Below are 27,413 nucleotides of genomic sequence, written 5' to 3'. Positions count from 1 at the left end.
CTAGTTTTTTTAGTACTGTATTGTTCTGGTGGGTTCTATTTTCAACAAGATCGACAGAGCCTACTATGGTCATTCTTACAAACAAAGATGTTCAGGAAAGAAGAGTTAAGAATATCTGATTCAGGTATTTTATTCCTTTCAAACCAAGGCTGTGCAATAATATACAGTTGAAAATACCCATCAGAATTTACAATATTCTTAGCTACAGCACCAGCACTAGGTATTGACATTTCCAGCATGGACTGAGCAGTCTTACATACATCTCACAGCTTTTGTCAGCACTGTGCAACAAAGCTAAACTCACAATACACAAAGTAGCAGTTCTCTTTCCTTTTTTTCTGTATGTACCTTTTGTCCCAACCCCCATGTAAGACAGTAATGGAAGTTCAGAAACTACTGCTACCCCCGGTAGGTCCTGTAAAACTACTTCAATACGTTAAAGTCTGCTATTTTGGGACTTCTGTACAAAATAGAATGTACAATGCATTGTCCTTTAATATCAGGTGCTGGCTCAGCTTCAATAGTTTTTACATTCAAAGCAAAACAAATCGAAATACCAAAAACTAGTCTTCATACTGATCCAATCACCAATTTTTCATTCATGTAATTTCAATGATGTAAGATGTAACAAGAACTGGAGAGCTCCATGCAGCTTTCACCTGACCAATTTCCAATTGCAATGTTGTGCTGTCACTTGTACCATACTGAAAAATATATTCTCCAAAAATAAGAAAAGGGCTCTAACATACGTCCTACAAATTCATTATCAGAATTACATGTTTTCATTTGCAAACAGCAAAGAAAACCAGACAAAATGTTCTGTTACAATTGATAACGAAACAGGGTCTGATGTTTTTTCTTTAGTAAATCGGATGGTCAAAATGACGTTATTTTGTCATGAAAAGAAATTTTGTAGTCTACATGACAATGTAACATTATCACAGTATGCATAATATTACTAAAATTGCATTTCTAAGCAGTGCTAGCTAAATCTTGCAGTACATGTGTATCCTTTAGATATTACTGTTAGCATGATACACAACCAAGGCATTGTACCCTTATGCCTCAAATTACCTCAAAACATACAAAACATTATGTTATAATTACCCCCAAAATTAGTGTCTCTGAACATATCAGGGACAGGTTACAAGTAATCCTTGGAACAGCCCCAATGTGGCAGTTACAGCAAGCACCTTTCCTCCCTCTCTGTCCTTTTAACATCACATTGTGAAAAGAGCTATATCATAGCACATAAAATATCATGTATGTACGTACATACTACCTACATCCAAATCACGACACCGGCAGCATAAATTACAACTATATACAGAAGTATACATGGGGATGGTTGGGTGGGAGCCAGCCCCACAACTTCTACAAGCAGGTCAAATGACACAGACCACAGTTAGGGGGTGGGGGGCACTTGTCTGGGGGTGGGGGACAGTTTTACCTCTCCCGCACATACAACATTGTATGAAAAGGTTGTAGAGATCAGTATGTAACATAACATGACATTGCACATTTCAAAAATGTAGCAGCTTTTTCCTCCCTTTTTTTCATGAATATTTCATATTGCTCACTTTGCTAATACAGAGACGTATCTTGTATTGTATTTCAAATTGAGCCAAAGAACTACACCTTGTAGACCTTTAAGTCACAGAAGCACAGGTGTACCACTCTTAAAATGGCGTCATGGTTTCTAGTGTAGAGATTCTACCTTATCATTCCACACTTACAATTAAGTCCTTTCTCCACCAAATCTGAAAGGAACGTTGGCATTTCAGCTGTCACAAACATTACAGCATGATTTTGTGGTTGACAATCATTTAAAACATCTGGTAACCCTCTCTTTATGGCACTGAGAAGTAATTACATACGAAGGCAAACAAACTCCTCCCATGTGAAGGTTTGACAAGTGCCCCCACATCCCCACTGATGTCTGTGAATCCCAGTTCCCCTTTACCTATATATTGTCCATCAAAAACATCCACACTTTTTGCTACATTTACAATCAACAATTTTAGCCCAGCTAAAAAGCTCTGCTACATTATGTCCACCCCTCCTATCAGCTAGACCACATGTACATTATATACTACGGCAATATTAGCTAATGCTTTAGAATATGCTCGCTTTGATCACATTATGTACAGAATTTATACAACCAGCCCCCAAATCACTTGCAGACCAAGTGAAGCCAAACTGCTAAAGGTCAGAGTTCATGTCATAAACAGACCACCCAGGATGCTGTGTGACCTTCACCGGGCCAACATGTTGTTCAATCAAGTTTTTCCTTCCGAACTGTTCATCTGCTTTTTCCGGTATTTGTACTCGCAGAAGAACTGCAAGTTCACAAGAAGAGCTGTTCTATCCCATTTAATCTGACTTGACACAGCTCCTAACAAACAGTAGCCTTTTTTGGCAGTTACAGATACATAGCTTGTTTGTACCTGATGCAGTGATGACTCTTCAAAGTTATCATAGACGTGACACGGCACTTCCAGACCATTCTGCTTGACTGGCTCAGGCAAAAACCAGTAGAATTCATCTCCATGATACATGTAGAACTTTACAACCAACCTGACCAACTGTTTCAGAGTGTTGCAGAACTTCAATGCAAGGCCTGGGCTAGATTTGTAGCTATTTACAACCTACGGTTTCAAGTCTTCCACTGAATGGGCGATATCTTCACTAGTTAGATGGCTAATTCAGTTTAAGCAAGTGTACAGTTGTAGACAATTGAAAGAAGCACCACTGTGTTCACAGTTGGCGAGCACTGAAAGGCAGTACTGTGCTGGTATATGATTTGATCCAGGTAGCTAGTTCTGGCTCTTTATGTGCATGTAAATCTCTTGATAAGGATTCAACTTCAGGTTCATTTTAAATCACACCACATACCACCAGAAAAACGTAGAAAATTAAAGTTGATTCTGTCACATTTTTAGTTCTATTGCAACTTAATGCTTAACTCAGCTTCAGGAAATTTATGCATGTCTGAATGAGTCGCCTACAGCATAATGTAGACTTCCTCAGGAATGCGAGGGCCAGGCAAAAACATTGAGCTGTAACAAAAAAATGTCTCCTCCGCCAAAGGGTACAGGCAAATCGTGAACACGTAGGAAAAATATCTTTTCGCCTCACAATGCTGCAGTCTACAGTGTGCAAAAATGAACTCTTTGCTTTAGACATTTTTAGTTAACTTAACCCCAAATCCCAAATAAACTGAACCAGGATCTTCTACAAACTATACAAAAAGCCTGGGAAATACAATTTTATGTCATATTGACTCAAGGCTTTTCTGTCATGTTACATTTCTTTTTCTTTGTAAGATATCACTTCAAAACATCTATGACATCGACAAATCTAACGGGCAACAAACCTTTAAGGATGCATTGTCTTTAAAAGAAAGCAAGATGACAGCTAGAAATGTTACACGGCACTAAAACTACTATACAGAAAACATTAAGTTTTCATACTTGTGACTTTAGAAATTCTAAATTGAACAGATATGAGACAGCAAAGGTTGGTCTTTCCCAGGCCTAAACTGTAAAGACAGGAAGAAAACATCCCAAGAAACAAGGATTCCCATCATCTGTGGCAGGCAGCAGAGAAGAAGTGAAAGGCTGCAAACTGGCCCTGGATGGGCGTCTTGGGCGACGCGCAGCTGTAGATGAAGTCGTCGGAGTTGAACCCTGCTCGGTTCAGGGACGGCTCCGAGGCGCTTCTCGTGATCTTGGGCAGCGATCTGACCAGCGAGTCCAGGGAGGCTAGAATCTGTGCAGGGCAGAAGAAGGTATGGTTATAAGTGATCCTTCATTCCAACTTTGTGCAAAACTTTTGCTCAATAGCATACAGCATGAACACATACCCAGGATGATAATTGTCAAGTCACGGGTAACTCTGTCCTGGAACATGACAGGCACATTAAGCTTAGTAAGACTCAGTAGTGAAGGGAGAGTATTGCTTGTCAATATTCTGCCCCCAACATTAATTCTAAGGATACTCTACGGAAAGTCATGCCACAACCTACCATCATTACTGACTTTCTGAAATCTTCAAAATTCCCAGAAACACAGTCTTGTTCTAGAAATTTCAGGGCCTTTGAATAAATTTCTGACATGATTCCTGGTATCAACTGTGTACATGTACATGTATTGCAGACAATTGCGTAAATCTGGTGAGACTGACCTGAGGGAAGAGTGGTCTCTCATCTCTGTTCAGTTTGATACATTCCCCCATCAGGCGCTTGAAGGCCTTCGGCGTGTCGCTGCGACATTTATTCGGGTCTGGTTTCAGGTAGCCACGCCCCACCATGAAAATTATCTGGGGAACACAGAATAATAGTGGAAAAAGACAGTCAGTTATGCTGAGATATTGGTAAAGGTGAGCGTTTTGATACTAACTCTATAATCAATTAATGGAGGGAAAACTAGCAGATAGAAGACTCCAAAGCAAACTTCCAGGCAAACATCTTCCACGCAAATATCATCTTTGTCTTGGATACAATCTACTTTGGCATCTAGATCTAGAGCAGTGAAAGAAAAAACAACACATCCCAATCATCAGCTCACCTGATCCCTGTGTTTAATCTGTGCATATGGCAGCTGCCCCGTCACCAGTTCAAATAAAACCACTCCGAATCCGTACACATCTGACTGGAAACTGTAAGGGTTTGGGTCCTGCATTCGGATAACTTCCGGTGCCTACAGCAAGGAGAAAACATCATGTCTTTAACCTCATCAAATGTTCTTTGTTGTAATCATAAGCAACGTGCAACATGAATTGAACTGAATTAAGTTCTCTTTGTATAAAAGTTAAGCACGGCTTTCTTTCAATCATGTGACACTATCATTATAACAAGTTATGAAAAGTAACTTCAAAATGCAAGGACACGCATGAATACAGAAGCCCTCATGTATGCTTATAATTCAAGAGCCTTGTGGTTAAACCCTAACTCACCATCCATAGAATGGATCCTGTTGGCTGCTCAAAGTTGTGGGATCCGCTCCATCGAGACTTGACCGTGGCCAGACCAAAGTCTCCTATCTTAACCGTCATGTCCTCCGTTAGGAAGATGTTGTTGGACTTCATGTCTCGGTGGATGATGTGCTTGGCATGAAGGTAGCTGTGGAGAAGGGGAAATGTAAGGTATAGACAGGAAAGTTTTGTCTGTCGACAGTAACCTACAAAAATCCCTGAGGGAACACTTTGCATGTGTTACACTGGAACCAGTGAAATAGCCGTCAACACTTGTGGACATTGTAAAATGCTGGAATGTAGTTTACCGTATTTCTTCTAATAAAGGACGCACCCCAAATAAAGTGCGCACCCCCGATTTGGGCTTCACCGCAACCCCAATCACGCCAGCTGAGATACTTCTCAGAAAAACCTTAATAAAGTGCGCACCCACGATCTGCCGCCGTCGCTCGGCGCGTCTCCAAGATGTGACCACGTCCTGGTATTCGGCACGCTATGAAGTCCTGGTGTCTTTCTTAATCGTTCCATTTCCAAGGAATTTTCGGGAAAACATTACCATTATTTGGGGTCAACACTTAACCCTCTACTCCGCTCAAATTTTGAGTAAAAAGTTTTGAAGTTTAAACGTCACGCTGAGAACCTCGCGCCAGGATATCTGACAAACTCCCTTGATATTGAAGGACCAGACAACGATCCGCTTGATTTCTACCGGGCTAGTCAAAGACAAACGTGTCAAACGCATTTTGAGGTAAAATAAAAGTTCGTCTCTCGGCATTTATGCCGCAAAATACAGCGTTGCATTGACAAATCATTTCATTTCGCCGATAGCCCGCCGCCATTGTTCAAATCCTGCTGCCCCAAGATGCATTTCGCGTGTTACGTAATCCTCATCACATGATCGCATTACGCGTCTCTGATTGGTTGTTGCTGCAGCTAAAGGCGGGAATTTTTGCAGACGAAGTGCATCATGGGGCAGCAGAATCGCGGTCGAAGTTTTTTCTTTGTCTGAAATGTCACACATGAAAACGCAATAAAAACGTGGTTTTATCGACTACATAGCAACATTATGGTGAAGAAAATGCAAAACCAAAATATGTTTTCGGGAAAGCATACATTTATTTGCGGATTGATGGTGGCTTTTGCGTAATTTTAGCGATCAATGAACCCGGAAGTGTGCCGAAAGCGGCGTGGGTTTTCGCGTTTTATCCGTCAAAACAAAAACAAAACTCCCGCTGAAGCGAACTCTGGCACATTTCAGATTCTAGCTATTACGTTTTTGATAAATAATATCTACAGATACGCACGATGTGCCCATATTTGCAGCCGTGTGGGTGGTTAGGAAATTATTGACGTCGCAAGCGGCGTAGTGCAAGCGGCGTGGGGTACGAAATTATGGCCGGCCCGACACACTGAAATAGTCGCGCGGTTGAAAACACCCAGCGTTATTTGGTGTCTCATGATTTGATATTTAATATCGCTAAATCAATTATTTTTATATCTAGAATACCTTTTCGAAAATATACGTATGATGTAGCATCGTTATCTTGTAAACATAAGAACATGAATAAGAACAGAACATGCATAAATTATCGTTGCGTGTCGGCGAAGTGACGGGGCTAGCCTGCTGGGGTAATAATCGGTGACTTCCTGACTTACGTCGCGACTTTTCTCGAGAGAAAACCTAAATAAAGTGCGCACCCCGACTTTGGCTTTGACCTGAAGCCTCATCTTGAAGGTTGAAATGTCAAAAAAGTGCGTCCTTTATTAGAAGAAATACGGTATATTTCAAAACTATATTTGTGGATCTAACATTAAAGTGGCCTTGAAAGCAGGTGCATAACATCTAACAGATCACACAGGTGAATTCCCAATGGAAGCCATTTATCTCAATCAATATCAGTGTCTGTAATATTTCCACACAGTATCACAAAGATTAAGGGACGTACTCCATTCCCTGTGCTGTCTGCCTGGCGATCTCGATCAGGTTCAGCATCTCGAACTTGGACTCCAGGACGTGGAGATGTCTGTACAGACTGGAACCCTCGCACCACTGGGTCACGATGGCCAGCTGGTTCTTCGACACACACCCCATGAACAGCAGGATGTTCACATGTCGCGTTTTCCTGTAAGGACGGTGTTCAACTACAGTTAGTTTTCTTAGTGATAGCCCTTCTCATCTCATCTCATCTCATCTGTCCCTTAGTATTTGATCACAGAAGATCTGGCAGTTTCTCCACCCTTCTGTTTTTCTTAGTACATGTATTTCACATAGTGCCATTCTCTGATATCATCCTTCCATCTTTTCTGTTGCCTACCCCTCTTTCTTCCTCCCTTGATGGTTCCTTGCATGTGATATCCTTGCATGTGAAAGCAACATTTGTACTGTATATACATTTTCAACTCACCTCAGCACAGCGACTTCGTTTCTGAAAGCCTGCAGCTGAGCTGGACTGGGATCTTTCACATTCAACTTCTTCACTGCAACAGGTCCTGTAATGAAACAATTCCCTCTCACCAATGTGTTTTCCTAATGTTATCATCATAACATTACATTTAGCAACCATGACCACCCAAAATAGCACTTAAAATTAAATGCTTGCCAAACTTATCATATTGGTCCCCAGTCCTATCAATCCCCAACTTGTAACTCAAGCACAATTCGTCTATTAGAGTAAGGCCTGCATACTTACCATGCCATTGTCCTTTGAACACAGTTCCAAAGGACCCAGACCCAATCCTTGGGCCAAACAAGATTTGTTCCTCTGGGATTTCCCAGTCATCGTTTGAGTCTCTCCTGTGGGGAACATGTAACAGGTCAAAACAGGAAAGAATCCGCTTCCTAGACACTCCTTGCCTTGGAAATCCTTCCCACCTACCATCAGCCAGACCTGGCAGCACCACAGTAAGCATTCCCTTATGGAAGGATCATGGGGAGGGCATAGATGTTGGTGCTTCAACATTTTTTGTGACCATTTAAAAAAAAATCTATGCTATTTGCCAAAATTCCTGTCAATTTGCTCGTAAACATTTTTTTCCATTCTGATTGAATGTTGTCCAACTTTCATACAACCTCTCATGAATCCTTCCAAAGTCTGACAGAACTGTAAAGATTAGGTAAAATCCTCAGCCCAAGCCATGCCAAGTCCCAGAGCAGTTGTTCCTCCCTTGCTGTAAGCTTCTCTTTTCACATTTCCACCAACAGAAGCCGTGTCACATTCAAGTTCACAACAATGCATTAAGACATAACCACACAACAGGTAATTCAAACTGCTAATTCAGCTGGAATCAGATGCACATATGTGGAATTTCCAGCCACCATGCCAGAAACTACAAGCTGCATCTCAAAATTTCAGTTATCCAGTTGTTTCAGCCAGATTAAAAGAAAAGAAGTCGTCATGTAAATGTAACTGATCTCTTTAAAAATGATTTAACAGATGTAGCCTGGAAAAAGTGATGAATGCCAGACATATCCCCGTTGTTATTCTGACACCATGTATCTAGTCCTGAAGAAAAAATGCCCTTGCTTCCTCCTGCATATAGTTAGAAGCATCAATGTTTTATTTTCTTGACAGCAGCACCCATGCTACCATGACCAGAAAAGTCCACAACAAAAGCAGTGTCCACAACAGACTGGCAGTTGATTACTCACGGCTTTCTTACTACAGTTGTGTGAATGTCTTCTCTTTTGTGCCTTGAAGAAAGTCGGGATGGTGAAGAATAACACTTTCAGAAACATTATTTCTCCAATGATAAAAATAAGAAACAAAACTCAATCTTTTATACATTTAAACCTTGATTCCACGTACTTTAAGGTAAGATAAGCTTTTATGGTAGGTCTGGGTCACTTTTTTTTGGATGAAAGCAAATCACAAATGTCGGATGCACGTACCCTGTACACATCTAAGTAATGTCATAAACTTCACTACGTTGGCTGTTTCATTCTAAAACCGCAGTCATTTCCTTAAAAAAGACAAGTCAGGAAGAGTTGGCAACACCAACCTGTGAGCCTTTTCTTTTTTCTTCATCACTGACCCATCATCGGAGGCTGACTTGGACCGGACTCTGACGTTCTTGGAGTTTGCCGTGGGCGAGGACTGGAGGTTGTTAATCTTCATGGGGCTGGACTGGGAGTTGGGAATGGAGGCGGACAGATACGCCGGGGGCGTCACAGACAGGGTCTGGTTTGGCATACTCTGACCTAGAACACGTGACGGGAGAGAAGAAAACTTTCATCATTTCTTGAGAAGGTTGTCTCTGTCAAAAACTATTGTGACATGTTGTACAGAGCAGAAACATGCTTTGCTTGAGCTTCTGAAAACATCACTGAGCAATATCATTTCTTTCTTAAATTAGCAGGTTTTGTGGCATCTTGAGAACTAAATTTTTTGTTACAAACAATACAAATGTGTCCTGGATTATAGATTGCAAATCCATTTTGATCTTGGTCCTCTTTATCACTTCAGGAGACTACAGCATACTTAGTGTTACTAATAAAATGTTACTGAAAGAAAACCCACTATGAATGATCTCATTACTTCGACAGAGTTTGGTCAAATCTTCAACCAACATTTTATTTGCATACTTCTTGTCTTTTGTCCTCCTTACATAATTCTAAAGCAGACAAATCTAAAGCATATAACACTTGAGTCATGGAATAGAAACAGAATACCAGAAAAGACAACACACGCACACAGCAAACCACAAGAACAAGTGAAAGACATGGAAAATACCTTCACTGGCTGGGCTACTAGATTGACCGTTTCTCTCTGAAATTTCAGCAGATGAAACACTGTTACACACTGCCACCACCATGATGCTATCATGCAACCGGAGAGGAGTACCTTTATTAATGGCTGCTGGGCTATAGTCAAAGACGCTGACTTCCATGGCGGCGTGAGTGGGAGTACTGGAGACAGATGCATGCCGCCTATTGGACTTAGAGGCAAAGGGGGGCACATGCTGTGCAGCCACCTGAGTGGGGGAGTCTGAGAAAAGCAGGCAGAGACACAGCCAATAAGACAGCAGCAGGCAAGAGTGAGACCAAGTCATGCAGAAATGTGCAGTGATGGAACAAGAAAATGGTAAGAAAAAAAGGTGGTAGAGGCAACTCATTTTGTCCTGCGAGTTTGTGTGAAATATTTCAAGACTTTAATGCAAAGGCTCTTTTCTGTCATGTTTGGCATGTCAAGATATTTGTGCAAACAGCCAAAGCTATGTACAACAAAATTAATCACTCTTTGACAAACCCCCTTCCAACAACTTGTCAAATTCAAAGAAAATCTAAAACATATTTTTTTGTGTGCTAGTACATGTCATCACTCTATACTTGGAATTTTTCAAAGGTTACACAACTCCAGACACATTTGATAGCTTTTCTTCATTGCAAGGCATTTGCCTCCAGCTACGGTGGTAGAAGGATTTGTAGAAATAGGAAAAAAGTGACAATGACACATTGTGTACACATTTGATACAAGAGAAATGTTTCAACACATGGTGGAAATGCCTCTACAGGCGGCAAAACAGAGAAACAGACTTTTTCAATGTTTACCATGAGCATGGACATGGGTACTCACCTAACTGTTGATATTGCTGTAAGTGTCTTCCATAGCCTAGTTCCTGAGGAACAAGTATCAGCATTCAGTATCATATTTGACAAACCAACAGAGACAGTAAATGTTAGTATCATCGACCTCTCCAAGGAAAAGTGGATGGTGCTTTCTGGCACAGAAATTTCAGGCTAAGGCATTTCCTGAACTATGTCAACATGTATGTTAACTATAATTCTTGATTAAAATTCATTCTATTTTATAAAGGGACATTTTAGAACCCTGCTTTACACTATCAATATTTTGCAAACTGAATCATCATGACAATGTTCATGAAGGTTAGACATTACAAGGTAGAACATTACATAATACAAAATAACTCAAGCAACTGGATAAATTATCTAAAGAGTTAGGCGTTTCAGATAGCACCCACTGTCTTTCATCAACGATAAAAGATAGTTTAAAGATCTTGTAAGAACTTTCATTCTCCGCCAGATATTTTATAGAGAATTTATCCAGATTTATCTTGTATGACGAATCATCATAATCCTCTCTCTTGCTCAAGTTTATAAGAATAGACCCATGAAGGAAACAATACTTACTTCTAATTGTGACAGTGCATCATTTCCCACCATGTTGATACAGACGTTGGGTGCGGAGATGGACCTTTCTCTGGGGGGGAACTTCTGTGAGGGGGAGGGGATGAGCTGGGCTGGGGAGGGGGTGGGGATGGGCTGGGTAGTGAGATAAGACTGTCCTGTGGAGGGGGTTCTCAAACTGCCGCCCTGCGACGAGCCACCCTGCTGAGACGTTGTTGGTGGGATGAACACATCGTTCGAATTTTGTGCAAGTAAGCTAAAGAGATAAGAGATATAATGTAAGAAACTTGCAGCTTAGATTAAAATGTTTCTTAATTGTGTTTATTATGGACTCTAAGATGTCAACAGGGCTTAAACAAAGACAGGGGATTTGCTGATAGCACTTTGATGTGCCTAAAGCAAGTAAAAGTCTTTTCTTGACTGCAGTGAATCATGTTTTTTGTCAGGGAAATCAAATGCTTTTCATACATACTGGAACAGCATTTGATATCCCTTTAATTTTGAAAAGTGAACAAAGCTTTTGCCATCCCATCTCCTCAAAGGTGAGGTATTGCTTTGGGCTTCTGTGTGTGTATGTGAGTGTGTGTTAGTGTGTGTGTTTCTGCACTGCAGTTTCTGTACGTTCTGCCAGAGGACGCAGTGTAGTTTCTGTATGAGTGTAGCTCTGCCAAAGGGCTCTGATTGCCTTGTTGATGAATGTTCTTGTAGACAAAGTACATTTTTCTCTTGGTCATTTCCGTACAAATTGTGTTTGTGAATGTGTTCAACTGATAAACAACCGTAACATGGCTACAATTCTGGAAATAATGCTTTTGGTGACTAAGTCTTATATTTGCTTTTTTTTATACAGTAGAATATGAATTTAAAGGCTTTCTTGCCATTAGGACAAACATACAGCTTTATGTATATGATAGTTTCAGAGCTTTAGTTTATAGTTGTTACACAACAAATATATTGATGAGGTGCCAAGAAGATCTTCATCAGACAGTAATGCCATCAAGTTGGCATGAAACATTTTTTCTGTAGTCATAGAATGTTCAATCCAAACTACAGAATCTCCACAACGGTGCCAATTATGTCGTTCACTTCTGAGGATCTTCCAATACCAAAGTTTTAATGACCAAAGAGTAGTTCTTTGCGCTAGCCCTTTTATAACCGTCTGATGAAGAATTACAAACTTGATAGACTATTTGGTGCTTTTCTGAGGGGTAAGAGTTTGTATCAGAGGAAAGACAGTTTGCCATGCAGTGTGGTGAATCAGCACAACACGAATCAGGAGCTAGAGAACTTCCTAATGATTGGTTTGATTGGCATCGCCTACTCCTACCAGTAATACCTTTGGATGTGCCCCTTTCTGTGGAGTGCCGCAGTAGCGCCACACATGCGTCAGAAAAAAATAGAACAAAGCAGGGAACAAAAGATCAGCCAAGGACAGAAAGTCCTCTTTGCAAAAGCATCCTCCAAATACAAGCCTGCAACAAACCTTAACTATGTCCTTATAATTTCAAGACAATATAACCTATAGATCTATTACTGATGTGCAAATAATTTCAGACACACAATATTACATGTCGATCAACATGTCTCATCCAGAACAAATTCTTTTCATTTCTCCTATTCCCAAATCAAAAAAATTGGCATTCTTGTTATTCCTTGACACTAGACTATGAGGGATGGCCATTTTTAAGTATTTTATAGTAGGTTACAATGCTTGTTCAGTTGCTTGGTATCTATTCTTTACCTCTTCTTCTGTTCAACAAAACTAACAACAACATGAATACAAGACATTGAATACAACTACTTGAAAACTAACTTTGTTTTTCCAAAGAAAGAAAAGTTGTAGAACTCACTGTTTGTAAAGGTGGTCCCCTCCCACCTGTTCACACATGACAGGCACGTCGGACGTGCAACGCTGGTGGAACTTGTACCCGCAGGTCTGGCACCGGAACCCGTGGAACAGCAGCTTCTTACAGCTGTCGCAGAACGCCAGCGTGAAAAACGTCTTACGAACCTACGGGGATGAATACACTTGTCTAGTACTGAAACCGCATGTACGTTGTTAACATATTTTGTATCTAGTATACTCCCAACTTTTCTTCTATTTCACAGCATGGCATATGTTTTATACAGATATGAGATCTGCTATTGTAGCTGTATCAAGCTACTGTAAATGCAGAAATGTTCGCGGTGGTTTTATGTTCACGGTTTTCTTAAAATCACAGCAAACATTTTTGTCCAATACTGAAGCAGTATGTTACTATAGCACTGCAAACTTAAAACCACTGCAAACACTCCATTTTGGCCTTAGCGCAAAATAACACATTTACACGCGAACTTAAATGCATTTACAGTAACCTAGACAAATAGTGGCTCTTACAAATATGGATATGATTACTGCTATCAAACCAAAACAAATCTACAGTCAAACCTGCCTAGGCGACCACCTTTTCAACGCGACCACCTGGCCATGGCGACCGCTTTTTCTCGGTCCCGAAAATTTTCCCCGTAGGCACAAGCATTAAGCTGCCTGCCCAAGGCGACCACCTGTTCAACGCGACCGCGACCGCCACGAATTGGGACCGCACAGAGCACAATCCCTGCCCATGGCGGCCGCCTAATTTTCAAGCTTGTGGTGACATCGGATCATTTTGCTGTCGGATTTCACGGAAATGTTTTCAAGACTTTGAAGGACAAAATAAGGACAAAAATATATGGAATAGTAATGTATAGCATCGATTCCTCCATGAAGTGTTTTAATAAAACGTTCCCCCTATAAACACTGTAAAGACAATCGTAATCTTATAGTTTACCGCAAACTCAGTTCAGTTTAAACTCAATTTTCAAAACGAATACGTAGTGCATGGCGTCAAAAAGTCAGATTTCACAGAAATTACTATCTATATCTTGTATTTTCAACAAAAATGTGTCTGTGTCTTACTAAATTCCGCCGAAAAATGACTTCGCGGTGGGCAAAACATCGGGCGAGAAATGTTGTTCCTCGGTCCCGACGCCATCTTGGATTTGGCATGGCCCGGATTTAGCGTACCGCTGACCTTTCTAAAACACGATGCTTTTGTGTATGAACATTTACGAATACTCTAGTTATTGATGAAAATTAATATTCTTTTCTTTTTATTTCCATGACTCTCACAAACCTTTATTGGACGCTGTGCGTTCTGCTGCACTGACTTACCTTTTGATGCGGTCGCACAGAGCTTGGCGGCGCGGCGCGACCAAATCACCGTTCCGTTTCATCTTTAGTTGTCACATCGAAAACTTTCTGACCCTTTTATCCAGCGGTCGGCGCCCCAAAAAAGGCTGGGGCCAGCAGGCGTTTTCTAGGGATTTGTCTTAGGCCTTAAAACTTTGATGATGTGCGTGTGTGAATGCAGAATGGTGCTGCGATCATCGAGGCAACCATTGTTTTGTAGTCAAAATTATTATGAAAATGTGTACACGATGTAGCGGTGTACAATTATTACAACGATAACGGAAAATGTAATTTTTGTAGGATCTTTCTGTCAATGAGAATTGAACCTGGTGGGGCTCATGCTGTCTAAATTCACATAATAATCCATCCATTTACGTACTGTATTTGAAAACCTCGACCTGGAAACATGTGAGTGGAATCCTCTTCATGGCGACCACCTGTCCATCGCGACCGTTTTTGCTCGGTCCGCCGGGTGGTCGCCTTGGGCAGGTTTGACTGTATCAGCATAGATATCAGTTTCCTTAAAACAACTTCAGCGAGCACTTACGGATAAAGAGCTTCAAAGAACACAAAGCACAAACCCGGTGTTATGTAAAGGAGGTATTCATACATAACACTACCAACCTGTTATTGATATACGAGAACAAAGACTTTAACTAAATGTCACCACCTCTTGGTATGAGAGAACAACTGAAGTCTAAAAGCTACAGAAGTATACTCACGAAATTGTGGGATATACTAGATGTGATGGGCAGGTCTTCCTGTATTTCTACTGAGATCTCCTCTCCTTCTAGCCAGGACATGTCTGTGTCCCATTCAACCATCACCCTGGACACAAGCAAAAATATAATCATTTAAAATGAGCATTTTCAAACTGCCAGACAATGTGGATATGCAAACCTTGGCCTTTACTTCATGTCTCGTAGTCTTTGAATTACTCCACGGCTAGTCCTCAGACAATCCCAAGAACCAACCAAAGCTCCTGGGGTCCGATGGTTGCCCAAATTTGGCTGTCTCACATTATCATCTCTCTCCTGGCTACCTAAAATGGCTTTAAAATCTTTATGTACACTCAAACTCTTAATGACTAGCAAAATGTCATGGTCCTAGACTCCTAGTACTGTCAATATACTTTTTTTGGAATCCTTATTGTTAAATCTGAACGGTCCATAACAATAATTTTGCCAATTGAACTTTTGACGTTAATGTTCCATTACAACAACAAATGTCGACAATAAATCAACAATAAACAGAACACATCTGACCTGGGACTGATTCTGAAGACCCTGCAGGTTTCTGCGCTCAGTCCCCGCATCCTCATGGCTTTGGACAGAGCCTCTCGTAACGTTGTCCCAGACTTGCACTGAACCTGAGGGAACAGAAGAAATCTTTTCATTGTCTCATACAAACCTGGCTGCAGGGCTCCAGACTAACTTTTAGACCTAGGAGCACTGTGCTCCTAACTCAAAAAAGTTAGGAGCACCAGCAAAAATCTAGGAGCACCACTACAAAAAGATGGAAGAACAAGCAAAAGTCTTGGCCATACCAAGTAATACTCCTATTAATAGTATTAATCAATGTTAACAACCGGGAATAAAGTATTTGAATAGATAAAAGATAAAAGCCTACATTTGGCAATTCAATTCATTCAATACCTTCCTACATGCTAAATGATACTAGTATGAGGGATTTTTACAAAAATTGGGCATAGGTTACCCGGCTGGCCCCTATCCGGGGGCCACGGTGCCTCAAGTTCAACAAGTGAAAAAATACACAATGGTATTTTCAACTTGGAACAAGGCAAGAAATGATTCACATGACCATTTGCGATGACATTAAAAATGACCTAATCTAGAGTGATATATTGGGATTTTCGAAAAAATTGGGCATAGGTTCCCCGGCTGGCCCCTATCCGGGGGCCACGGTGCCTCAAGTTACACAATGTTGGAAAATACACAATGGTATTTTTTACTTGGAACAAGGCAAGTAATGATTCACATAACATTAAATGATAAATAAATAGATAACTCTAAAACTTATCTATTGGTTTCATGACCAAAACAAATAAAGTCAAACTCCATAATTTGAAACTTCGCTGCTGGCATCAAGTTCAACATTTTTACAAGCATTTTTTTCACCCCCACCCTCTGTCTACAAACAATCCAAAATACTTAAATATCCTTGAAATTCTTGCTCAATAGTATCAAAAATTATCTGTTTGTGCCGGCCCAGTCAAATATCTTCGGTTCCTTTGAAACGGGCAGTTCAAATTTCGCGCGTCAGGACCGCGCGGCGCCGCCATCCAATGACAGGCCGGCCGCATGGAGGAAGCTTTCTGATTCGCGGCTGTGCATTTTAAACCGCAGCAAAATGAAAGTAGCCCCATAATGACGGGCAGATCATGAGCTTTGAAATGATACCGGTAACACACAAAAAATTAATATTTTGGGGGACAAAACTCTACTTGAATTGATTCATTGAGTTTTGATCGTAAAAATCATCGATTGAATAGTTGTAAACATGACCGCAGGAAACAGGCCTGTCATTCTGCTGCGGTCTAAAAACATCATGGCGGCCGTCCAGAAGCGCAGGGCCGCTAGCGCTCACTTTCATCGGCAATTTCTGGCGTTTGAAACATTTTACAAATCAAACAAATACATCACAAAGGAGAAAAACTTATATCCTTTATTTCTATGGGTAATTTTGCCACTAGGAACGGATAGTTTTTGTACCGCGGGCGTGGGAACATGATAGAAAATTCACCGACGATTTTCGCGGTAGGGTAAATATTTTCAGCTTACTGCTTAGTTCTGCAGCCATTATCCTGGCGCAGGTCTTAATCTTTTATTGTCGCACCGTGCGACCGTGATTTTAAATCTAGTCGCATTCTCAAAAAACTGGTCGCATACATGTTGTATGCGAGTCGCACTCACGAGCGCTGGGCTGGGAAGTGGTGAAGCTACATTGTACTTATTGCTTCACCCCAAGGGAGTGAAGTATTGTTTTTGGCTTGTGTGAATGTGTATGTGTATTGTGTATGTGTATTGTGTATATGTATGTGTGTATTTGTGTGTATGTGTATTTGTGTATTGTGTATTGTGTATGTGTATGTCTATGTGTATGTCTATGTGTACATATATGTCTATGTGTATCATGTGTATTTAACATTTGTATGTCTTTGTGTATGTGTATTGTATGTGTGCATGTGTATTGTGCATGTGTATGTGTACAATGGTGTATGTGTATGTGCATGTTTGTTTTTCTGCAAGTCTTACTGTTGACAATGCAGTTTTGGGACTGGAAGAGTCACAAAGCACAAATTTATTGATCTTACTAATGCATATATGTGGGAGTTAGGGAGCATGTAGCTGAATGGTGGTCTCACTATTGTAATAAAGTATACTATGATGTTCCTCACCCTCGTTCTTTGGTGGTTTGGCAGGTGGGCAAACACAGTTGCCTGCAGCAGCTTGGGGGACTGGGGGCTGGTTCTGGAGGGGGTAGGTGGAGGTGGGGGGAGAGGGGGAGGCTCAGGGGGCTCCTCGTGAGGGGGTGAGTCGCGACCATTACTCATGCGATCCAGGAGTTCTTGCTCGCGTGCCTGGAGCTCGTCCAACTTGCTGGTAAGTTCCTCATATTCCTGTAGTGGAATGAATAAACAAAGGCTCAAACAAACAAACAAACAAACAAACAAACAAATGAACAGACAGACAGACACAAGTCATGGATGTTCTTATGGTCAACAGCTTGGAAAAGTGTTACTTATGCATGTAGCCATGTACGTATTACATTTGTACAGTGAAATAGATTTTGAACCAACTGCATGGAACTAACTTTGTAAAATCTTTTTCTGTTGGTACATTTTTATGACCACTAATTTGAAAGTTTCTGAAAAAAACTAATACTTCTGAATAAAAATCACATTGAAAGCAAAATGCAGAATAATAAAATCTGTGCCATTTACAAAAGTCACAAATTACTTAAGATCCTCCAACTGCTGACAACATATGAATGCATGTGAATTCAAAAGAACACCTTGAGATCAAAACAAAGTTCATTAAGTGCTGACTCATTACCAGTGTACACAGGCTATGGAGAATATCACCTTCTATAAGTACCAACCAAACAAGTCTCTTGGCATCTTTCATTTCTGTGCTCTTGTAGTGTTTGAGTATACAGACTTTCCCACTTGAATTTTGTTTACAATAATTATGGATCCTGGCTTGCGTCTACAACAAACAGCGTTTTTGTCAGCAAACACATTGGCCCAAGTTACCTGATACATGTGTACAGTGTACTGTAGATCTTGAAATTTTTGAGATGGTCTTTTACAGTTTTTGCAGTGACTTCTCCATTATAATGGCAATGTGGATATGTCTCCCTTGTCTCTCCATACTACAGAATTGTTTCAACCGCAAATTTATAACACCCTGAAAACCTCCATTTCCCTCCTACCATGAAATAAAACCACTGCAAAAGAAATTAATTTACAGAGCTAACAGTGCACTTGTTTCAGCTTGAAGGAGCAAGTTTTGTACAAAGCCGTGGAAAAAGTGGATATGTAAATGGCTACTGAAAGTGCAGGACGCTGACCTCTATGTAGATCGACGGTGGTTTCTGCAGGTCGGCGAAGCGAGCGTTGAGAGCCTCCAGGTTCTGTCGCGTCAGGTTGATGACCTTCCGCACATTCTGGACCTGCAGACATACAAAAAAACATTCATGTATATATACACAACATATATTATTTACATGTATGAATATACATACAAGTTTATGATACAACAATGAGGCGAGAAATATACAGTTTGACAAAAAAAGTAGTAGCATGTAGTTACGACTCGTAATACGAGTTGAAAAATATTTGTATCAAGTTATTACTATCAACGTATATCAATTTCATACCTTATTAGTCTGTTTGGCTTGTATCTACAGAAGAGTCTTATTTTTTCAATCTTAAGGAGTGCAACTATGTGTGTATTATGTACTTCTTTTCTACATACATAAACAAAAAAACATGGATTTCTTTGGAATCATTCCAACAAATCAGACAGTATTAAGAATGAAATTTGGTGTCCATATATGAGATATTGCTGATTCCTGAAGCACAACTTCAAATGTTCAAGTACAGTGACATGTACCAGGGCTCGAAATAGTGGGTGCATGTGCACCCAGTGCACCCAAAATTGGAGCTGTGCACCTAATTTTTGACTGTGGGTGCACTGGTGCACCTATATATTTTTGTAGCCTATAGGGTTAAGGTACTATTGTACACTAGTATACAGAATATTCTTGAAATGTAAGTATAAAAAACAGCATGATAACTTTTTGCTGTACTTTATTTTATGTATTATTTGTTTGAAATTCTAAAGTTAGCTATAGAATTACAGATTGAAGTTCTTAAGAAAGGCAGCAGCGTTAAACTTTGTAATTATGTTCTGAAGAACATTCAACTTTATTTTATCTGGTGCACCCAAAATTCTTTCTGTGCACCCAATTTTTTGAGTTGGGTGCACAAGTGCATCTATTCCCAAAGATGAATTTCGAGCCCTGTGTACTATGATGAACATGTACAATGAAGTGGCCGGTGGTACTTAGACATGGAAGTCTGAGGGTTGTTGCAGGTACGTACCACAAAGGTACAGTCCTCCTGAACAAGATTCTCATGCTGTACCAAAGAGATACACTGATCATGATGCGAATTGTACGACAAAAGACACCATAATTTTCCAGACAGCTGAGAGCCTCACACACATGGACCGGCCGTAGGACAGGATCATCCCATGGAAAGACAGACCTGGACGTGTTCCCATGACACAAGGAATCTATCTCAATGTCGGCCCTATTCAGTACCCACAATGCCAGTGGGCGAGGGACCAGGTTTGGGCCATTTTCCCAGGAATTCCTCCCTCACAACAAAAGGCCTCCTTAAATCTTGTCTAAATCAATCTACATCAACACGGTTTATCAGTCATGGTCTGACAAGTCAGCCCTTCCAAAAAGTACAAACTGTTTCACAAAAACATACAGTATAACTTGTAAGACTTTCCAAATCAGTTGTGTAAGAAAGATATCTTTTGGTGGTGGTAGTTGGAGGTTGAAGTCAGTGTAGTTAAAAACAAAGTAACCATGTACAACGGTCAGTAAGAATAGAATATGGGCATTCCGTAGGTCCTCTATCAGTATCAAACTTAGGCAGATGTGCATACTGCACATTTGTCAGTAGTGTCAGGATATGTTAGGGATGGGCTAGACTAAATGTGTGACCAAATGTGCTGTGGTACAACAGTATGTTTCACCTTTCCAGCATACAGTTAGGTATTATCAGGCACCTTAGAAAAGAAGGGTAGCATCCAGTTGTGACATTTGAACATATTTAAGAATGATTCATAAAGGCCCACAAGGCCTAACGACATGAGCTACAGACTAACTGCTCTCCAAAGGTCTTTTGAGGTAACAGAAAATTTTACCTTGCTGAGAGAAGGGAATGGCATTCTTTTTATCAGGCCGCTACATTTTACAAACATGCACATTACAGTAGCCACCCTTTCACAACCCGGTGGTACAGAGAAACGTTCTACTGTGACTTTGATGACCTAGGGTCCTTAGAAAATGTGACAGGCTGGCATCTATTCAGTTGTTGGACCACCAAGAAGACTCAGCCTCCACTGCCAAATCCCAAACCCCACAAAAACTCCTGGTGAGGATTTGTGAGGCTTCCCACAGGCCAGCGAGACACCGCGGCGGGACGGGACAATGGACACACGTTTACATGGGTCACACTGTCTGAGCCACTGTTCCTCAGACTTGAGAAAACCTGTCTTGTAGCACTGACACTAAATAAAAAAACACCCTTTGACTTCACCTACTGTAACCTCCTGCTATAGATCTCTCATAAGCAGCAAGATAACGTGAGCCTTTTAAACTGTGCAGAATCATAAGCACTGCCCGTAACATACCTCTTGTATTTAATGTTCACATGATCGAAAATTGGTTTGGAAAGGCTCCAACACGATGCAGTAACCAACAAGTAAATTCCGCTTAAATAGGGATCTAAAAATACTCCATATCCTGTGCTACTGGCCACCTGAGTTGGAACAAGTTATCTGATTGGTCGTTCATCATGGGGTGGTGTATCATGAGACATGGACTTTGTATGGTTGTTTTACACCTGACAGGTCCTGATGGTGATTACAAAATTGATGAAATGAGACCAGAGCAGATCTGATGCTGAGCCAAGGTCAAGTTAGAAGTGCCCCTGCATACCTGCATGTGGGGGATGAGCAGTGTTTGTTTGGTTACCCTGGAGTGTGCCACATGATAAACATGTCAGCTAAAATGGTTGACAGGGTCACTCAAGCAGGTCCTCTCTTAGCCTCTCCCCTCCACTGTATCTTTTACACAGGCCCTTTAAGTTTTAAATGAGACTGACATAAAGAAACACAATGTGACACATCTTGGCATATTCTTATGGTGCTGTATGGTAAGAAAACAAGCATGGTGAGCTACTACATTCTGTATACTAGTAGTACCTTTACCTTATAGCCTACAAAACTATCTAGGTGCACTGCTGGACCCACAGTCAAACATTAGGGCACAGCTCCAATTTTGGGTGCACAAAGGTGCACAGCACATGCACCCACTATTTCGAGCCCTGGCCAGGTACTACATTGTGAGGCCACAACAATTCTATTTGTTGCTTCTCAGATTTTCTAAGAAAAAATTGGAGCGACAGGACGGAAAAAAATAAAAATAATTTTTTTTGCAAATAGTCTGGGGTGAAGATAAGGGTTTACATTACATTAAGAATTAGAGGATCATTCAAGTTTCAGCTTTGTATGGCTCACTTTATGCAATGCACCCCCTTCTTTGATCTAGTACTATAATTTCAGTAACAAAATTACCTTTTGCCATGTAATATATGGATTGATATTGAGCAATAGTTTTGATAGATGAAAAATTATAACTTATGATCAATGTGACCACACTTTTTATTTATGTGCAGGCCTTCATAATCTATTTTGGTGGCTATTGAGCTTAGCAACTGAACAGATAGTAAAATTGAGAGTCAAAATTTGTAAATGGGAATAGTGACCCAATTTTTTTTTCAAAATGGGAAAAACAGGACAGGCTATTCCGAGAAGCAAGAAATTAAATTGGCGTGACCTGAGGGTCTTTTGTAATTTAAGTCTACACAGATATTTTCTAACACATTGCATAAAACTGCAAAATATACCTGCATATATGTGAAACAATTCTTGGCCAGATCTGATATGGCAGCTACTTCAACCACCATTTCATTCTTTTTCTAACAACTCAACTCAAAACAGAACTTTAACTTTTAAGACTTAAAACATTTTGTTTTGGAAAGGCTTACAACTTTAAATCTGCACAATATACTTTTTTCTATACTCAAACTCAAGACAGACTTTCTTACAGGACTGTCATACAGGTTCCCTTCTTATTCCAGAAGACAAAAATAGCAACACTGAGGATATATGGCAATGCTATACTGTGTATACATATATTTGGAATCACAGAAACATATACATTCACACACACAGTGACATACACATGCACAGACAAAAACAATTTTCTACTACGTTGGGTGAAGAAATTATGCCAGGAAACAAAATACAGTTGTCTATTCTAACATCATTTGTGCTACTCACTCACTTGTTCAGCCTGCATGTCACTGGCGTTACACTATGTACAGGATGCTGTGATTTAAAAACCTTGGGTAGACCAGTCATTAGGTGTTGAGCAATAGTAGGTGAGGCATATTTAATGACAAATCATTTGGGGAAGCCCAACAGACAACTCCGACCTGATGTTGTCATGTCCTGCTTTGCATAAAACGTCACATTCGTAAATCCGTGAGGGTACCGATGTGTAAGGGCAAGGTCAGAGATACGAACAGTACATATGTAAATGAGTCAGCTACGGTTAGTAGCACTCTTCAGCACTGTCCATATAAGATTTACATACCTAGAGGATAAAATACATGTAAAATGTAGTGATGTGTGAAATGCAGCAAGATGATTTGATAGATCAAGTTATTAGAAAATCTGCATGTTACAAAACTGAAAAGAAAAGGACATACATGTACATGTACATGTGCCAAGGGTCTATGAGAATGGTACTGTCCAAAAGATATGGTATTGTACCTGTGGTCTAACAACAATAAACTCATTACATTCAGGAATGTCCTTACACCACGAATCATCAGCTACAGCAATTTACTGTCAATGTTGAAATATTGCATTTGTTTATTGAAACCAATGAATTTGCAATTTGCAGGGATAACTCACAACCTGCCATACTTTCCACACCCAGACTGTGGGACAAACAAATAGTTCCTGTTCCTAACCAAACCAGGCCCACAGAAACACAGAACAAAGGAAAAAAATTAAGTCTACTAGAACTGCCACCTGCGAGGCAACATGTCCTGAAGGAACAACACCAGAATTCCTCAAAGCCAATTTTCCAAAGTTGACAATGAAGAAAAACCTTGTTTTTACTTTTGTAGGATTTCTATGAGACTTGGCAAAGCTTGCCTGCACAAGTACCACATTCTCTGGTTACTCACGCTGACTCACAGTTGGGTGACACATACAAGTAAATATAATGTTTTGAGACAGCGCTTGCCCCCCTCCCACCCCATTTTGACCTCTACAACACAGCGAAAGCATGACATAGGCACTGTACATGTACATATACCCAATTACGACCTGGGAATAATCATCATCATTCTGTAACAAAAGCTATAACAGGCGTGGACTGTTTTGTAGGACTATTTCTGCATCCTTCATGCCTCAAAATAAACTGCTGGCTATTTGTGGCAAGCTATTTGTAAATCCTATGACCTAAGGGTGAACTTAGCATGTGTGGAATAACTGAACACTGAAGGCATCTAAACTGTCATGGCAATCAGAAGTAAATTGAGAAACTCAGGTTTCCTTTTCCATTAAAAAGAATGGCTGATATACCCGAGATTCAAAAGTTGGTTCAAATTGTTAGAGGTTTAAAACTTGACAAAAAGGGTCATATTTATAGTTATATCTAGACATGTATGTATCTAGAGCATGGTTGTACGTGTAACTGTAAGTATGGATATTCAGATGTAAACTTATACAAGAATACTGCATATATATATGATGTAGTACTACTAGTAGTTAAAACTACTACATCATATATATATGCAGTATTCTTGTATAAGTTTAAATCTGAATATCCATACTTACAGTTACATGTGCATGTGTATCTGGCTGACCCCAGTGTTTGCTACAAAGGAAAAGCCACTAGATTTGTCCGAACTTGAACTGTATCAATCCAAGTTGGATAGCTGACATTACAGGAAGATGGCTCTACTCCTCCTTCCATTGTTTTGTTTCTATTGGTCCTTCATCTTACGTTTTCATGTAAAGTTAAAGTAGGGTATTAAATGCTTCCAACTTCTTCAAGGTAGCTCTTTGGAGGAAATCACCTTCTCAGGCTTGTGTGCATTATGTTCCAAGAAGACTTTTCAGTATCCTTCTTATAATCTCATAGAGTGAGAAAAGGATGTTTTGAAACCATTGGGAATATCTTACTGCTTGGAATTGCCTTTGAATTGTCTAGAGGTAGAACTGTTGAAACAAAATCTATCTGACATTGTATCGTGATGATCAGTAAGGTGTGCCTAAAATTTTAAGCCATAACATTTTAGCGACAGATCAATGCTTTGTCCATTATTTAATCTTTGTGGAATAGCCCTTCACGTCATTAGATACCCAACCTTGTCCTCTTAAGTATCTCAATCAGTCTAGACACAAGTTACCAACAAACTAATGAATAGGTAGGTCCTTTCAGAAACTCATCTGTGTTAAGTAACCTGAACATAGCCGAGGACTTTCTTATAAGCAGTATGCAACATTGACACCAAGACACTTGGAGAAATCTCAACAGAAGAAATTTACCATCAAGTTCACACAGGTGAACTTGACCCTCTTCTACCAGACACTTACATAATTTGAAAGTGCTAAAGACTGTATTCTATAGGATCACCTAGTAAAAACTGTTCATCCCGATACTGTGGTTCCAGGATTTTCAAGACCTCTAGATCTCTTGTTGTTCTGTTCATATTTTGATCCCATTAAAATATTGCTGTAGTCCGTTGTGTTTAGAAGTGGACAGGCCTCAGACTCTAGTTTGGCTATCACAATTTCTGTAAGAGGTAATAATTTGTCAACTCTAGAATCAGGTAAAAAGAAAGTGAATCTTACACCTGCTCTTTTTGGCGACGCCTCAGGGGCGAGCCAAATTTTTACTATATTGTGTGCAGATTGCAAGAATTCTAGGAATTGTACAGGAATGTGAAAGTCCATGGGACGATAACTCAAGAATGCCTGGATGTATTGTCTTCATATTTTGTAGGTGGGTAGGTCTGTGGGAGACTTTGTAATGATTGGATTTGGGGCCCCCTAGTGACTTTCTATGGTACTGCAGGGGAACTTTCACTTTTCAAATCTCGTCTTCTGAACATGCTATAGTCATGATTTTTAAGTGGTGGATAGCTCTTTGTTAGGAAAATATGTCCTGTAGATTTGGACCCCCTAGCGGCTTTTTTTGGAACGGCAGGAGCTAATTTTGACTCAAACTTTGAAAGAGAATAACGCAAGAAGGGGATGACGGATCATCATAATTTTTGGTTTGTAGATAGCTGAAGTGATGATTTACATATGAATCATATGCACATTATGCAAATCAACATCTGATTTGCATAATTAATGAGGACAGTTAATAAAACAGCTGAATTCTATTAAAGGACTCTCAAACACATGACTTATGTAACTGAGAAAGAGATAAATATCGATAGATATCAATTATGCAAATTGATATTAATTTGCATAATTAATGACAAAATACTATAAATCCATAGTGGTAAATGATGGGGATTTCATTTTTGTACCATTTGGAAGTTAAGTAAATGTGGCCACTATTAGACACAAATCTTGCATAGAGGGCCTCATTTACATAATTTATGAGGAAATGGTACGATATCTTTTTTTGTGAAAACAAGATTATCGTACATTGGACAACTTGTGTTATTTTGGTAGAGAAGGTGATCGACTGATATGATTTATGCGAGGTCCTTATTTGCATGTGGGCTAAAAACGAAAACGTTAACAGAGACCACCGTCGCCATGGCAACATCTTTTTATGTTGCCAATCTTGTTCTACTTGCACTATTTAAATCTATAACATGTTGTTTGAATGAATGTTATGTTTGAATATTCATTATATTGTTTACCCATAGACCTATGGGACTTAATGGAGGATTATACAAAAAGCGAGAAGGTAGAACTCCTTAAGAAGGAGTAAATATAAGTTTGAGAATCTTTTTGTTTCAAACCACAGACAGAGGCTAAAATGTTACTGACTGAAAATTGTGACAACCACATATGTGCACACCTTTCCTTCTTGATATAACGTTGTGGGCATAATACAATCTACTGTATTTTCTTTTAAACATAAGTTGAATTTCTGGCTGATCATTTCCCAAAAGTCAGTGTGAGCTTGTCTTGCGGTATCTACAAGCTTAAATGAATGACTTTTGACGTGAAGGCGGTCTACATATCTGAGACAAGATAGTAAAAAATCTCGCCCCTTATCCTTCACAATATTACAGGTAGAAATGAATTCTGCCTTTCTTTGTGTAACAGACATTCCTATCAAATGTTCACCACAATGCCATGGTCAAGGGTTTAACAAAAAACAATAGGCTACAAGATCTTGTCATTCCGGGTTAGACGTCCAACGCAAAAATTATGAGAACTCGTTTCTATCATGGGTTGGAACAGTAACAAGGGACACAACAACCTCCGATGACAGCTGGACTCTGTACGCCTAAACTAACTCTCGGTGTACGGCATTTCTGTTGAAAAGGCTTCTTAGAGTCCCTGGGAGAGAAAGGAGCTCACCTCGTCCATGATTTCTTCGTCCTGGTGGCCCTGGAGGTTGGGATCAGAGCCGTAGACTGTCACCCCAGGCACTGCCACCGCCATATTGGATCCACGGCGTGATGTCACGTGATTCATTCCGGGC

At 40.1% G+C, this 27,413-nt stretch overlaps 1 protein-coding gene across 5 annotated transcripts; it reads right to left on the bottom strand.

The window, feature by feature from the left end:
- Positions 1–105: 105 nt before the first annotated feature.
- LOC136435333 (serine/threonine-protein kinase B-raf-like) lies at positions 106–27,412 on the bottom strand. Of its 5 annotated transcripts, none has more exons than XM_066428746.1 (19): positions 27,290–27,412; positions 18,924–19,025; positions 17,749–17,970; positions 15,596–15,699; positions 15,053–15,158; positions 12,970–13,130; positions 12,456–12,473; positions 11,123–11,375; positions 10,548–10,590; positions 9,816–9,959; positions 8,974–9,172; positions 8,624–8,665; positions 7,665–7,768; positions 7,380–7,464; positions 6,921–7,097; positions 4,957–5,122; positions 4,569–4,700; positions 4,186–4,320; positions 106–3,771 (listed from the first exon to the last, which is right to left on the bottom strand). In XM_066428746.1, exons 1-19 carry the CDS (start codon positions 27,404–27,406, stop codon positions 3,586–3,588), a joined length of 2,496 nt encoding a protein of 831 aa, XP_066284843.1. In that variant the 5' UTR covers positions 27,407–27,412; the 3' UTR covers positions 106–3,585. The 5 variants fall into 5 exon arrangements, with proteins under 5 accessions (XP_066284843.1, XP_066284846.1, XP_066284845.1 ...); XM_066428749.1 differs by lacking the exon at positions 9,816–9,959 and adding an exon at positions 9,705–9,740; XM_066428748.1 differs by lacking the exon at positions 8,624–8,665.
- Position 27,413: the final 1 nt, after the last annotated feature.

This window comes from Branchiostoma lanceolatum, chromosome 5 (genome assembly GCF_035083965.1).
Source record: "Branchiostoma lanceolatum isolate klBraLanc5 chromosome 5, klBraLanc5.hap2, whole genome shotgun sequence".
Taxonomy (NCBI): Eukaryota; Metazoa; Chordata; class Leptocardii; order Amphioxiformes; family Branchiostomatidae; genus Branchiostoma; species Branchiostoma lanceolatum.
The sequence above is the reverse complement of the archived record's forward strand: the minus strand, read 5'-3'. Positions and strand labels throughout refer to the sequence as shown.

Coding starts and splice junctions, on each gene's coding strand:
- LOC136435333 (XM_066428746.1), bottom strand. CDS start 27,406: ATGAATCACGTGACATCACGCCGTGGATCCAATATGGCGGTGGCAGTG. Junction 9,173..9,815: donor CCCAGCAGCCATTAATAAAG/GTACTCCTCTCC, acceptor CACGTGTTCTAG/GTCAGAGTATGCCAAACCAG. Junction 4,321..4,568: donor AGATTAAACACAGGGATCAG/GTGAGCTGATGA, acceptor TGTGTTCCCCAG/ATAATTTTCATGGTGGGGCG.